The sequence below is a fragment of the Onychostoma macrolepis genome, chromosome 18, assembly GCF_012432095.1.
Source record: "Onychostoma macrolepis isolate SWU-2019 chromosome 18, ASM1243209v1, whole genome shotgun sequence".
NCBI classification, from domain to species: Eukaryota; Metazoa; Chordata; class Actinopteri; order Cypriniformes; family Cyprinidae; genus Onychostoma; species Onychostoma macrolepis.
In genome coordinates, this window is record NC_081172.1 from 27,109,431 (window position 1) to 27,126,261 (window position 16,831).

Genomic DNA, 16,831 nt, shown 5'->3' on the forward strand with positions numbered 1-16,831 from the left:
AACGCAAATAGAATTACAGCACAATGACACTGGATTATGTATTTAAAATGCAGAATCGCATTCCCTTTATGCAAAACACCTTATCAGTTCTGTTAAGCTACAAACTGAGAATCCCAAAGAAAGTTCTACAGAATGTAACCTGATAATGGTGAATAAATTAGAAAAAAAAAAAAAAATGCAATTTTATAAAATACAAATAAATATATAGAATTTTTTATTTTATTTTAGCCTTTTTACTTTTTATAAGACAGTCAAAACAGAACAGCAATATATGGGGAGAGAAAATTGAATGTCAAGCATCAAGGACTGAAAAAGGATATATTATTGTTATTATTATTACATTTGACAATCAGAAATCACCAAAAACCTTTAATTTTAAATATATATCTATTGCTTTATGTGAAATATTTTGTTTGAAAAGCTCCTTATGTGAAATATTTAGCTTAAAAACGAATACCTCTGTGGTTAACATCAACATCTGCATTTGCTGGTCACACTTTATTTTAAGGTCCAATTCTCGCTATTACCAAACCATTAACTATGACTTTTGCCTCCTAATAATAAACTCCTATTTTGCTAAGGTAGTTGTTAAGTTTGGGTATTGGGTAGGATTAGGGATGTACAATATGGTCATGTAGAGTATGTGCTTTATAAGTACTAATAAACAGCTAATATGCTATTAATATGCATGCTAATACAAAAACTAGTTAATAGTGAGAATTGGTCCTTATAACTAAAGTGTTACCCATTTGCCTATATAATATCTAAGCAATCTGTTTTATTTTTCTATTTAATTCTAGAGAAACAGCCACCTCATATATCTGCTGTTAACTAAATACAAGCCCAACGTTATGGCAGCTTTTTCTGCTCAAGGTAAAACAGAGAGCGCTTTTTACATGGTCTCTTTATGTGTAAGTGAGCAGCATGGTATGGCGAAGCACATCTTAAGCATGTATGGAAAAAGCCTTGTCGGTCCATCATTGAGAGTCAATGCGCTGCACTGACTGAACGTCGGAGTGCTTTTCTGCCTTCCGGCTGTGGGTCTGTACCGGCCACTTTCATTTCTCACTGTGCTATTCTTGACCATATGTGAACAGAACAGATATTAAAAGCATCCTCCAAACAATGGCATGTACAGACTCTCAAATCGCTCTCCCCCCTCGCAACCCCTGGCCCTCACCCTCTTCCGCCCAGTACAACTATTACGAGAATATACAGCTCCCAGGGGCCGAATCTTGGCGCTGTTTCTACACCAATCACAGCGAAATTGCCACTATATCAGTTATGGCGCAGAGTTCAATACTTGTGGAGAGCTCATTTAACAGCAGAGGAGTAAAAATAGCTATCCTCCTGGTACCATCTCATCTCTGGAGGATGCATTCTGCTCTCTATTCTGAAAAGAAAGTGGTTTGACTGGTTAAATTGGTTGTGATTATGATTATTAATGATTCCAACAGCAAAAGAGGTGTTTCAAGGGAGCGACGGTGCATGTTCTGCCTTTGTGTGATAGAAAGGCACCTTCAGGTGGCGCAATGTTGGGAAGCCGTCTGGGTGGGGGTGGGTTGATTATGCCAACGTACTTACTTCCCAAGGGCAAAGCACTCCAGCCTCACTGTGATGCCTTTGGCTGCCAGCACTGTCTGGGGAAAATGCGCTTCAATTTTGGGCTCGTATTCCCCCATCACTCCTAAAATAAAATAAGACAAGCACAAAGGTAAGTGTACACATAGTTTTCACCATATATTATGGCATGACTCCATGAAGTTATGAAGTTCAGCATTAGTGTGTGCGCATAAGTGTGTGCTAATTCACATACTTATACTATAAGCATTACAAAAAGTATGCATTTGGCTGCCAATGAAAAAAAAAAAATACAATTTACAATGTTAATTACAATACAAATTATATAGCAGTAATAACAATGAGTTTAACAGAAAATACGACTCATTTAGCTGGTTTATGAGGTCACAGGCTGCATTTCCCACCATTCTCTGTGGCAGCATAATGTTTTGAATACCACAGGTACCTGTCACATACTATTTGTGTTTGCATGTGAGCATTAGCATCTAGTTAAAATCATTACCTTAAAATTAAATTACATAACAGCTGATTTAAGCATATTAGCCATTTTACTAACTAGTGTCAGACTTTTACTGCATCTGAATAAGTGCCTACTCCCAAATTATATAGTATGTAGAAAACGGTGCACCAAAAGAGTAGTATTCCTGAATACCAACCAAGGCTCAGTGGAAGAAAAAAAAAAGTGACTATGAGGACATTTTTACTAAATTATTTTATATTGAATCTTGTGCCTTTTGCAACACTTATAAAGTGAAATATCCAGTGAGTGGTGTCAAAAGTGTGTTCAGTTTTATCCGAAACTGATGAACATGAATCTTGCAATGCTGGTTGTACATTGGTTGTTATGTGTATCGCATCAGTTTGGAAATGAAATGTCAAGTTAGTGGCGCTAAAAGGTTAATGTTATGATTATCAGTCTTATTAATAGCATTTTAAAATAATAAACCACCTAACCTTACTCGACCATAAACCAAAAGCAAAGGTAAGATAACAGTGCATTTGCTATGCCATTTTATCTCGTTTCTTTAAACTTGTACCTGAGCGCTGAGCGCATTGCAAGTGTTGCTATACCAGGTGAGCTACAGAGCATGTTTACCAATGGAGTTTTGGTTCCTTGCCTCTGTCGCCTCTGGCTTGTTTAGTTGACGAACACTTAATTTCCTGCAATATCATAAATTCTATTGCACAGATACTATTTGAACTGAACGGAGCTGGACGATGACATCACTGAATCAATGATGAACTGACTTTAACTGAAAACTGAGTCTTTACTGTTTATCATGCTTTATGGTGTTTTGAGGTTTTGAGGTCATAACAGTATTGTTCAAGGTACGACATAAAATAAAGCTTTTCATTATTCAATAATTTACCATGTAATGCATTTCTGTGAAAGGGAAATACAAATTAATAAAATAAATAAATAAATACTACCACTACTTTTCATTTAAGCTGGAATCTGCAGTGAATTTTATGTATAGATACAAAAACTCTAAGTACTGCAACTGTTTCAAATCTTTCAGTATCAAGATGTAATGAAAAATCTATATTTTTGACAACACTACCAGACACATACTCAGGTGGTTTAGTAAAGCTCTTATGAAGTCTCCCCCATTTATGCCTGGAACTGACTTGCATTTTATATCCGGCAGAGATCTGAACGCAATTTATCTGTCCCTTAGCACCTTCAAATGTGGTTGTAGTGATCCGATCAGTGCGTCTTGAGTGCATTTACACCCGGCTTTTAATGCAATCTGATTGTGATCCGCTTGCTGAAGTGAACAGGCATGTTAAAGGCCTTCAAGTGATTTTATACTGAGATACGTTAGCTCTGCTACACCAGAAATCTAAGGGGCAGCACACCTCTAAATATCTCCGTTTGCAGGTGTTGGATCAGCACATTACTCACACCTTTTGCCCCTCTCACATGAAATTCCACCTTGGCATCTTCCCGGTTGCTTTTTGGAAGCCCATACTCATTAATTAAAGCTTGTGACAGGAAGCTTGTGCTTCCTGTGCACTGGGCTCGTGTTTTATTTTTTTCTTTTGGTCCGTGTAGGTGCTTTGTAGGTTTAGTAGAGGCCTGAGGTGCTCTTATATGATGGATTACATTGCTCATGAGGACTCTATCGCCTGAAATATCCAGAACAGCTGCTCTAGTACATTGACCTCACAATCAATAGTGCAACAACCCTAGACATTTTATAAATGCGACAACTGCACATATAGCAGCCCCAAAAGGTACAAGCACACTAGTCAAACTTAAATAGACATCTTTGCATAATATAATATAATATAATATAATATAATATAATATAATATAATATAATATAATATGTTTTGTCCCACAATACAAAACTACAGAGCTTTGATCATAAACTAAGCATTTAAATATCATCTTACTAGGACATATTATTGGGAAATATATATCAACAACTGATATTTATTTATGTAAGTAGTCTGCTATACTGTTACAAAGATCTCATTGATTTACATTACAAGCTATCAAAATTTCATTTTTAAATTTGGCCATATAAAATATCAGCAAATGCACCAAATTGCAAACTGAGTTTTTTCCTCCCCGATGAGCTCCACATGCTCCTGTGTCATACTATACGAGCCATAAAAGCCTGATTTATCAAATTATACTCTCTCCCTCTCTCTCTCTCTCTATATATATATATATTTAATTTCATGTTTTGTTTAAAGGTTCAATAAACTGTTCTAAAAAAAAAAATAGGTTAGCCTTTTTGTCTAATCTCATTCGTCAAGCTTTACAGGGTTAAAGATGGGTATGATTCTTAATGTATTGATGAATTCCATCTACTGTACAAGAGTAAACAATCTCCTGGATTTACAATTTAGCACAACAAAGCTCAAGGGATCACAGCAAACAGGTGCCACGGTACGGCAAACCCAGTAGATGCCAGTGACAAAGAGAGGGAATTCTCCACAGTAGCTCGCATGACAAGCTGCTAAACTAAATTATTTTGCAAGTACACTACAGAGGCCGCTGGGAAACGGGGCGAGAGAATTTGTCCTCAAAACAGCACCACGCTGGAGTCTAATTGATGTGCAGAATTCCGTGGAATGCAGAGGAATCTAGAATGGCTGCATTTCACTTCTACAGTCATAGCCGGAGGACACAGATCCTTTGTTTATTCATGCGGATGTTGTGAGGGCCCATCTATATCCATTTGCTGAGAGATATGTCAGCTGGCATTGAGTAAGTCTGCAATTACGAAGGGAAACACTCCCATTCAGGGGCCTAATTATCATTATCAGTCTTATTAAATGGGAAGCTGGTGTATGAATTTTACATGAGAAAATATTTCTTTCCTTTTCACACTTTGAAAAATATAACAAATATTGCAATTGTGCCTTAATCTAGAACATGTCTCGACCACCACTGGTGAAAGCCAAATATTATAGAAAGAGGGAAACATCCATTTCATGCTGTTTGACACTTTAAACAGCCCTCCAAAATCTTTCCACTGGCAATCTAATATATTAAACAATATACACACTTGTGTGACATTACTTTTTTTCAACAGTCTAACATAAAAGTAAATAAGGAAATCCAAACAGTGTCGTAAAGACTTTTTTCAGCCACAAATTCAGGATGTGCCGTTACTAGCTCAAGAGATGTGCCAAACCTCTGTTACTCATTTGAAAAGATCACTAACACTAGAAATTACGTCCATTTATAAGACGTTACTGAGATAACAAGAAGGCAGCATGACTGTGTGATATGGCTTTTACACAGAATAACAAATATATTTCCAAGCAAAGCTATGGTACAACAACCGCAACACACTTTAGACAGTCAAAGTCAATTTTTTTTTTTTTCGGTCCGAATGAATCAGCATTTTTGAATGAATTTGCTGAATGAAAGATCAAATGACTCATCAAAAGACAGTCACTTGTTTAATTACTGAAATAATCATTGTTGCTTGAATCAGTTGAATCTCTCTCTCTCTCTATATATATATTATAGAGAAAGATGATAGGATGATGCTTGATATATATTTCAATTAATTGAATGATGAAATGATCCACTCATATAGTCAAATGTTTCTTTCCTGAATAAATTAGTGCTGTTGTATGAATCAGTTGAATTAATGATTCGATGACTTACCCATGCAAAACACTTGATTTATTCCAAAATGAGACAGAATAATAATAATAATAATAATAATAAAAAGACTGAAAGAATGATTCAATGACTCAAGAATGATTCAATGTTAGTTACATATTTTGTTGTTACGTTCCTAAATTAATCAGTGTTTTTGAATGAATTGGTCGAATGGATGATTTGAAGGATTCACTCATAAAGACAGTCACTTGGTGTCATCACTTTCTGATGTAACCTGCAGAAAGAATCACTGGAATATCTCCACGAATGCCCAGACTGACAAAAAAAAAAAAAAAAGTCAGCGATTTTACAAAGCTGCTGGTACTAACTGCTGAAATGAACCAGCCAAACTCTGACCCGTTGCCTAAAGATGTAATCTACAGCACATTTATAGCTTATTTTATGATAGCAGTCCGTTTTTCCCCAAACAACTTTTAAATTTCAATCTCAATCCCCTTACTTGTTACACATTTATGATTCCAAAGCAATCCCATGTGTATAATGAATTTGCAATATTATATTGGTTTATGCTGCAATGCATTTTCTGTGTATCCTATTTAGTGTCTAGAAGGGCTGAAATTAATAGGACTGAATTCTGGGCCAGCTGTGCCAAAACAAATACATGAACCCTTTTTGTGTTGCAATGCCTATTTTCAAATCACAATTTAATCCATTTATTAACATGTAATGGGGTAGTTTTGTGCTAAGCATTTTTCCTTTTCTTTTGTTGTGCTATGCAGAACAATCATCTGATGAAAGTCTGGGCATCCAGCAGACATTTAATGCTTTTACATCCAACTGCTAATGAAAAAATCCATTATCCCAATGCTGGGCTTCACATCTATTTTTTAATGACTAAATCAAAGCAAAAGTGCAAATTGAAAGCAAACATAACTCCATGAGAAAATCTACACGGTGGTGCAAAAACTGTTAAAGGGCATTTATTCACCTTTATGTCATTCCAAATCTTTATGATTTTTTTTTTCTTCTTATGTTCGCGCTGCTCTTTTTCATAAAATCAAAATTAATGGTGGGTTATCAAAAAGTTATCAAAGTACTTCATACACATTTTGCACTATATCCTATGCCATTTAAAGGCATGCAATAGTTTCTATAGACTTGGAATATTGTACACAAATCATGGCTATGTTTATGATGCTTTTAGTCATTTTTGAAGCTTGACAGTACCATTCACTTTTATTGCATTGATAAGAGCAGTGTGAATATTCTGCTAAACTTTTATTTTACCCAAAATAAAGAAAGTCACTTGGGTTTGGAACAACATGAGGGTGAGTAAATGATGACCAAATGTACATTTTTGGGTGAACTACTCCTTGAAGATGGAAATAAATGCATGGTCTGCTGGAAACAAATGACTGTCAAGGTCCTTGTCATCCGTAACAAAAGAAAGCCTACAATTCAATTGTCAGAATGTTTAGTGTGTGATCATGTGACGCAGTGCATCATCACAGCACCGTTTCACTTCCCATTAAAATCACAATTATGAGATGTGTCATGTGACGACTCATTCTGTAGTCCACATTGCACCTACTGGAGCATTATATACATCCTTAGCACATGTCCACTCAGTGACTGAACACATCACTGAGGCATAACTCACAAGGCCTTTTTAAAAAGTATTCCTGAAGGCCCAGTAAATGTTTATCATGACATCATGATGTGAACTGAAATGGCAGTTTGAGAGAAATGCCCATCATGAAAGGTCATTCTGATTTCTTGCTTAGTGTGCCAGGAGCTTCTACAATATAGTATATTTGTCTAGCTTCTATATATATTGTATATATATTTGTCCTGGTCAATGACCTAACGCAGGGGTTTTCAAACTTTTTTGATGCTGAGAACCTCAACAAACAAATGCAGATCCCTTTGCTAGGAAACCCTTTACTAAAACATAAAAGTAGTTATACATATATTTTAATGTAGAAAGTCCTATTTATATTGTGAGAAAAATATTAAGCATGGTTTTATGACAACATCATGTTATTTTCTAAATTGCCATTGCAAGAAAGCAATTTGTTCATGTGAAAAAATAAATAAATAACTTTTTAATATTTGACAGCATTCATTCATTCATTCATTGAAAAATGCTGAAGATGACAGTGACAAGGACCAAATCTGCAGGAAGATGCACACAATACACAGCTATGTCACAAGGATGGAGAGAAGACTTAAACTAATTATTTTGGAGATTTTATTTTTAAAACTAAGACTGTCAGAATAAAATAATTATCGTTTCTGACCAGATTTTAAAATAGTAAAATATGAATATTAACAAATGTGAAAAAACATAAATATTTAATCAATATTTTTTAAATAGCCTTAAAAAATAAATGTTCCATTGGGTATCATAGCACATTTGTGACTAAGCCTGATTTGCATAGAAAAGAAGTGTGCTTGCACTAAAAAGAATGACACTGGCTTTATTTAAATATGACTGGCACAGTGCTACACCAGTACATTCTGTTATTCTTCAGAGTGCTCAAACACGTTGTGTGCACTTATTTACAAGAGTGACAACTGCATTCTACGACTAAATTAACTCCAATTCAGCCAGTGACAACCGTATTTATATAAAATCCACATAATGTGTTTGAACCCCAACTAAACAACTAGATGTTAGTGCAATAACATTAGCCTCATTTGGGGACTGACAGCTTGCCTTAGGTACCAGAAACAGAGGTACTTGGGTAGCACTTTATTTTACAGTCCTGTTACTCATGTACATACTATGTTCTTATTTTAGTAATTACAATAACTAGGTAAAACCTAGTAAAACCTAACCCTACCCCATGTAGTTAACTTATATTACAGTACATTCTTACGTAGGTACACTGAAAACACATGTAAGTACACATACTGTAAAATAAAGAGCAACCGCTACTTGCCTTGAGTCATTCACTGATTCTGACACTGTCTGTAGTTTCTCCCAACAATACTGCATTTTGTGGAAACCAATACTGTACGCTACAGTCCAGAAAGGCTAGTTCTGCCAGACATTACATTGAAAACAGAAACTTTACTAGCACAAAACAAAATAAAGTAATCATCAGTACTACTACTTTACTTTAGTTAAAATTTGGGGATATTCTGTGGGCATACAGTAGACCAGGGTTTTTACACAGCATGTTGAGACCTTTTTTCCAGCCTCTCAGGTTTCTCATTTTATGATTAGAAAAGCATGTACACAGTGGTATTATTAGCGAATGAGACATCAATGCTATCAGTATGCATTTTTTATGACCCTTAGTGACATTTGAAATGTTATTTGAAACACTGACCCAACATTTGTAGCTCAATAATTGAAGCCACTGCACTTTCGCTCTTCAAATCCAAGGACACCAATACCTTCTCTCCAATAAATGAATGACAATGATGAAGCCCTCAGAAATGGTTGACCCTCCACTTATAAATGCTGCCCCTTCAAGGTCCAAGGCCAAGCGGGAAGGACGAGCAATCCCAGCACCACCGAGTGTTTTGCGAGCGCTCCAGCTCCATGAGAGTTATTGTTCCATCCGAGTCGCATCTATTAAGGTGCGATTCATCACATAAGTACAGAAGGCCTCCGCTGCCTTTGCTGTTTCGCGGGCGGGGAAGATGCATGACTTGCCCTGTAGGTGCAGCCGAGCGAAGATGCAGTTGGGCAGCTTTGATTAAGAGCGTTTTAGCCAAGGGAAGGACATAGGTGAAGCGCTTCACCTGTGCATTCCGGCACGGAGACTCTCGTGCAGTTAATTATCATCCTGTCTCAGCAGAAAACATGAATCGTGGGCTGTAGATTGGTGCAGTTCGAGATCACTGGAAGACTGGCTGAAAGCAAGGCAGTTCGAGCTTGGCCAGGGGTGTCAAAATCATTTTCAGGCTTTTAGGCGCAGCCCAGCGAACCATTTAACCTCCGAACGTGTGATGTTTCCCACACAACGTCTGCCAAGCGAACACTGCGTACGTTAGGCATGGAATGATTAAAGACTGCCATCAGCCGTGCTTGTGTTACGGGTGACTAACCTCTCGCTGAACTGGCGCTCATTCCGCATGAGACCCCGACTATATGGTTATTTGCAAATGCAGCTGCCACAAAGCAATTCATCCTGACTCTACCACCTGTGGCTCTGAGACAACCCTCGGGACTTTTCTTTTCCTCTCCAGCCTTCCGTCTCTGTTCTTTCTTTAACTTCCGAGAGCGACCGGAGAATGCGACGCTACTTGCATTTGCAATCTGTGCTAACGAGAGGCGCAAATCCAATTTAGTATGCTAATGCGCTTAGATGCGTGCATGTCTCTGAGGAGCGTTTCTCAACAACAAGGTTATGCAAATGCCGAAGAGCACGCCGAAGGGGACATGGCGCCCTCACAAAGGACGTGCAACATTAAGCAACGTAGGCAAAAACAAGCTTTTAGGGCACTGTAGTCCTTTTAGCCCGGCTGTTCTGGGATTGCGTATCGGGGAGGCTGACATTGACGTGTACTGGCGGCAGGTGATGCGTGCGTGTCTGTGAAGTATGGAAAAATGCCTGAAGTGACAGCCGGGTGTTTGGCTCCCCCGCTTGGCCCACGGGAATCTGCTATTAAAGAAGCTACAGCCCATTCTGGAAGAGGACCATTGATTCGGTTAATTTTATGCTGGAAAATGATTTCCCCGATGGGCAGTTTAACCAGAGCGCATTGTCTGAGGAAAAAGTGCTCTAAAGCAAAAGATAAAGCACCTCATGCTCTCTGTTTAATGCGGATGTTTTGGAATTCATGACACTTTTGGTTTGGCCCTAAAGGCCCCTTGTGCAACGAGAAAGAAGAAGAGAGAATGAGGCATATAAACTACATATATAAGTCAGACGTCTCATTAAATCGGCTTCACATGGCATAAAAGCACTAATATAGACAACTGACCTGCTTGTCACACCGCTGAAAAACTGCCACATTTCCTTTCAAGCCTGATTTTCAGGCACATCCATTATTTCTAGCCTTCTGAGATATTGATGGACTTTTTCCTGGATTGGGATTCAGAGCTTCAAGAAATCTCACAAGTCCAGCTGTTATGTACCTTGTCACACATTTACAAGCCAATCTCTATGGGAAATGATAGCTAACATGGCATTTGAAATTACAAACTGACATTTGTTATTTGAAATTTGAATATCGTTTCCATCGTGACTATGGAAAACACTGTCGCATGGTAGGAAATGGGCAATCCAATCAATTCACCATCAGCCAGCTAAGCCCCGCCCCTTCAGTTGCTGTTGCTTTTGTGTCTCTGCAATGCTTTCTTGAGATATGATCGGAACAAGTGAAAAGGTTGTTCACCCAAAAATTAAAATTCTCTCATCATTTACTCACCCTCATGTTGTTCCAAAGCCATAATACTTCCGTTCAACATGAATATATTTTGAATGAAATTTGGGGGTTTCTGTCCCCCCACTATAAGTCTATTCACCCAAAACTCGCTTTAAAATCTATTGTAAAATAAATCCATATGAATCGAGCAGTTTAATCCAAGTCTTGCTTGATTGCTTTACATAATGAACAGATTCAAATTAAGCCTTTATTCGTTCCATTTATCATTACAGCATTTAAATTTGATCATAGAAGCTCAAGTATGCTTGCTTGACACACATCATTCTCGTGTACCATACTAGTACATTTGAGCTTCCACAAGAACCAATGAGATTTGTTCGCGGATCAAGCAGGTATGATTGAACTTTTGTATATGTTCCCTGATCAATTGTTTATATATGAATAAAAGCGTAAGTCATATAAAGTAATTGCCTCAACAAAAGACTTGAATTAAACAACACATACGATATGGATTTATTTTGCATTATCTTTTGGCATTGAGTTTTGGCTGAAAAGACTTTCAATGGAGGGACAGAATTCACACAGTTTTCAAAATGAATAAGTAAATAAATAAACTTTCCGAAGATCACTGAAAGACTTAAAGGTTTGGAACGATGTGAGGGTAGGGAAAACCTGTATTGTTGTACGATTTAATTTGACTATACATTACTTAAATGTAAATAAAATGATAAAGAATACAATTTTAAAAAGATAAAACCATTTTTACATTTTCTGTGAGCATTTGCTATGCAATTGCAAAGGTTTTCTGCTTTATTGTTAGCATGTTGTTAGGCGGTTTCACCTAACATGGTAAAACAATAAAAAAATAAAAATAAAAAAAACACCCCAGGTCTCTATAACAGCCTCTAAATATGGCTCAGGTCCCACCTTCAATGTAAGTCTACAGGTTTCTGTCTCCCATTTATCACATACTAGCCCAGAATCACATGCCTGATGGCTTAATAGTAGCACATCTCACCTAAACAAACCACATTGGTAACATGTTGGATTTTAATCTTAAGCATCAGGTAAGTGAACAGCAAAAATGTGTATGCTATGATATATATTGCTATCTCACAAAATGTTTTAAAATATCGTGACCTATTTTATTTATATCACCCCTTGTGCCAGCTGAAGCTACTGTCATTTTTTTAAGACATGAGGTAAAATGGTAAAAGAATGTCTTAATTTAATTTATTAGCAAAGAGACTTCATGTCATGGTATTGATTCATCAATTCAGTTCATCAAGAGTGGTGCTTGGCATCCAGCCTAGTTCTGCTGTGCAGTTGATGGGGATTTAGGGAGCAGGAATGTGTGTGTGTGAGATGCGTGTGATATCTCACCATCTGTTTTGAGAGTCAGAGGCGTCGGTGGGCTCAGGACCCTGGCGTTGGTCACAGTGTTCTTCACTTGGCACACGTAGCTGCCCACGTCCAAGGGCTGCACCTTGGAGATATACAGATTTCCCGTTTCCTGCGAGATGAATCGCCGGCTGTCCTCTGCCACGAACGAGGGAAGCTCATTGAACACCCAGCTGTAGATGATCTCTGCCGGGGCAGAAGGAGAGCAAGCAGATGAGCTGCGAGAGCAACGCACATGTCCCTAAGGAAACCTCTGTCTGAATCTGCATTGTAGCACGCTGACCTTTGTCAGTACGAGGGCTCGTAGGAGGGGGAGTCTGGGAGTTGATGTGTAGGTGATATGGATTAATTCACTGCTCTCTACTACAGGGTTCAGGGCAATCATAACCTGCATGTTATAAAAATGTACAGAGAGACGGTTTCATGTCTGCATACTGTACCGAACTGCATAGGAATGAGGAAAGTAAGCTCTGTGTCCAGACCAGGCCCCACACAATGAAGCAGAAAATGATAAATCACATCTCTTCTATGCCAATTTTTGTTCTGACCCAAGTCCATCTTAAATCAAGTCCAAGACCATAGTTCCAGGAGCTCGGGCTGAACTCAAATCAGATGGTCTTAACTTTTTATAGAAAATATGGCCTCAGACATGGATTTTATGGTTTTCAAATTGTGTTACACTGTGTATATTTTTAAATGTTTTTGAAAGAAGCCTATTATGCTCAAAATACAGTAAAAATAGCAATATTGTGAAATATTATAATTTAACGGTACTTACACTTTACAAAAAGTAAAGTGCATACATTAGTAAATGTAAAGTAAAGTAAACTAAAGTAAACTAACTACATTAGTTAACATGAACTAACAATGTTAAATACTTCTAATGCAGTTTTTAATCTTAATCTATCTTAATTTCAACATTTACTAATAGATTATTACAATCAAAAGTTGCATCTGTTAGTAATATTTATTGGACCTAAGCTAACAATGAACTGACAATGAACAGTTTTATTTGTATCAACTAACATTAACAAAGATCAGTAAATTCTGTTACAAATGTATATTGCTCATTGCTAATGTTAGTTAATGCATTAACAAACTTTAATTAAAGTATTATTGTGAAGTGTTAACAAAATATGAACAATAAATTATCTTCATTAGAAGCACCTGGTATTTCACAGACTGTAAAACTAAAAAAAGGCCCTGCTTTCTGTTTCATCACATTTACATCATTTGACTGCAAGGCAGCACCCAAAATGTCTCCATAACCAATCACAATATTAAAAATTATAGTTCTGAAGTTGGAAAAAAAGTCAAGACATGCAATCATTGTTTTTGTGATCAATCATTACTGTCACTTCCGAGTACTCAGGCACATTTCTTATTCCATACAGATACACAGAGGAATGAAGTATTCTTTATCATGTCACATTGAGCTAGAAACCAAATGACAAAAGACAGGCTGTCAACAGAACCAAATTATGTGTGTTTTTCTGTAACTCTGAAGCAGTCATATTATGCCATATAAATCCAGGAGATATGAGAGAGCGGATTACTACTCTGATCTCACGCTGTTTGCCTTATGTCGACTATATCGTAATCACATAGACTTTCTCGCTGCAGAAAAGAAGAAAAGAAAGAGAGAGAGAGAGAGAGAGAGAGAGAAACTTCCTCGTGGTCCAAATGAATTTCCCCAAGACCAATTTATTCACCAAATAATTAAAGTATGAATTTCATAGACCATTGATTTCTTTTGCATAGTAAATACAGGTGCCGTGCTCCCGTTGATTAATCACTGAAGGATTGCCACTCTTTAAAGAGATTCCAGTTCCATTTTTCATACACAAGGGCTAATGTCACCTGAGTAAACAATGAATATTTATCTCATAAATAAAATTCAAAAGGACTCTCATGAAAGGCATCCTCATAAAGCGTCAAACAATATAAATCACAATATTTCTAGCTGAAGGCCTCAGTGCCTGAGGCTTCTGATACTGTTTTTTGAGTTCATGCACTGGGTTTGCACAAAGGGTAGTTGTGGCCTAATGGTTAGGGAGTCGGGCTTGTAACCTGAAGGTTGCCGGATCGATTCTCGCGATTCATTGTGAATGAACAGCACTCTCTCTCCACCTTCGATACCATGACTAAGGTGCCCTTGAGCAAGGCACTGAACCCCAAATTGCTCCCTGGGCGCTGGAGCAATAGCTGCCCACTGCTCCGGGTGTGTGTGTGCATTTGTTCACTACTCACTGCTGTGTGTGTGCACTTGGATGGGTTAAATGCAGAGCACTAATTTTGAGTATGGGTCACCATACTTGACAATACGTCACTAACTTAACTTAAGAGTTACGACTGTCAGCGACAGTGAGTAAGAGATGAAGTTATTGTCCAAGAGGCACTGAATCGGAATGGAATGAAAATTCATGATGACTATGATCGGAAGAGTAGTGCTTTATTTCTGAAGTATGAAATACAATTAATTTTGCATGTTTATAAGGTAGCATGCATGTGTGGCTAAAGTACATTTCCCATAATTTTCCATTTCAGTATGAGAGTGCTTAAATACACAGAAGGAGCAGTATTACACAGATAATGAGCATCATTTGCACTTTATTTTGTTTTTACTAGCTCACCATATGCTTCCTGTCTTACTGGAATGTGAAAAAGAGAGAACAAAATCACCCTTTGTGTTTATTTTATTGCAGCTAAAATCGCACATCACGTCATAAATGCAATTTCCGACCACGTACTGTTGGAAATTCCCAGAAGAACTTGAAAATGGCATTAAATGGAGAAAAGATAAGAGTACACAGTCATTTTTATTTTTAGTATAACGTCAGCGTTCCACGCATTCATCAAGGTCAGGAACCAACAACGCCTCCTCTACACTTTGAGTGGTATAACAACAGCGATCGTATTGAGAGTAATATCCTGTTTACATCTCAGTGATCTCAAATTATTTTCAATTACTTTCAGTTTTAAAGTCATCTACCCATATTAATGTGGATGAAACCTCCTACGAGCAATTCAGGCAAATGAAAGACAAATTAACCTCAAAGCCGTCCTACGAGTCCTAAAATAAATTCTCTGCAGTTCTTCCCATTCCACGCATATCAAATCCAAACTGTTATTACTCCAAGCAAATATTTAATAGTTCCCGCTCATAACCGAATGATGTTCGTACAGGTCTTTAAGTCAATGTGTTAATGTAATAAGTTAAAATAAAAAAGTTAAAAAATAGAACAAATAAAGTTGCATGCTTATTGGCTGCTTTTCGTTCACTGTCAGTTCTAATTCATACACTTAATCACTTACTTATTTTCATTTATGTATGTGAAATTTCTGTTTTGTAAAGAAATTCATGTATACTGTACACAGTTTATATTTATCTACAAATCTACTGTCAAGCATTTAAGCAGAACCATTCCACAGATCCATTCCAGACTTCTGATACAGCATAACATTTACATCATAGTTCACAATAAATTTCTTGCTATTGCTAAATGTTTGCTTATGTGTTGATCTCATCATATTCTTAAAGCCTGGTGCCCCTCAGAAGATACGCAGCTCTGAGCCTGATGGGAAATCAGTATTGGCATTTAAAGGCAAATCATTCTGTGACCCCAATGCATGATGTTAATTTTCTTCACATCAGCTTTCCGTGCTAGTCAAACAATTGCAGAAAATCAATAGACTAAAAGCAGCCTTGTCTCATGTAAATAGGTTGCTCGGTTCCTCCGTTTCTTAGTTCTGGTACAATGCTACAGCTCTGCCTCCTACACACTCTTGAAGAGCACACAATCATTCACCATAACATATATACAGTAGCAGTAAAGGTTTGGACACACTGGACTGGATTTATGTTTTATGTACATACTTAAAAAAAAAAAACTAATTTTATATATATATATATATATATATATATATATATATACATATATATATATCAGTAAGACTTTTGAAAGAAAATAATTATTATATTTGGCAAGGATGCAATACATTGATAAAAAAAAAAGGTAACAATAAAGACTTTTCGTTGCTACAAATGAATTGCATTGCAAATAAACATCCTTTTAAATATTCTATTCATCAAAGAATCATAAAAAAAAAAAAATTATCACAGTTTCCATAAAAGTGAATGAATGGTTACACTTAAGAATAGGGAACACATATTCACTATTAAGAGATTTCCCTCAATAAACTGCTAATGCGCTGCTTATTAATAATTAGTAAGGTAATTGCTAAGTTTAGGTATCGGGTAGGCAGGGGTATCATACACTAATTTTTTGGGGGCGGGGGTCGTCATGTGACACACAGCAGCCACAACAGCACTTATGTTTTATTTTATTTTTTTTCCTTTTTATTCGAAACATTCCCAAACACATTAACTATATCATGAAATATATTGAT

The 16,831-nt window shown here is 36.9% G+C and overlaps 1 protein-coding gene across 4 annotated transcripts in view; it reads right to left on the bottom strand.

The window, feature by feature from the left end:
* Positions 1-16,831, bottom strand: part of cntn5 (contactin 5) — a 382,381-nt gene that overhangs the window by 95,421 nt on the left and 270,129 nt on the right. For all 4 annotated transcript variants that reach the window (XM_058751508.1, XM_058751507.1, XM_058751506.1 and 1 more), the window contains 2 exons: positions 12,404-12,607; positions 1,585-1,687 (listed from right to left, as the gene is read on the bottom strand). In XM_058751508.1, the coding sequence (XP_058607491.1) occupies positions 1,585-1,687; positions 12,404-12,607 (307 nt within the window). The remainder of the gene's footprint in view (positions 1-1,584; positions 1,688-12,403; positions 12,608-16,831) is intronic.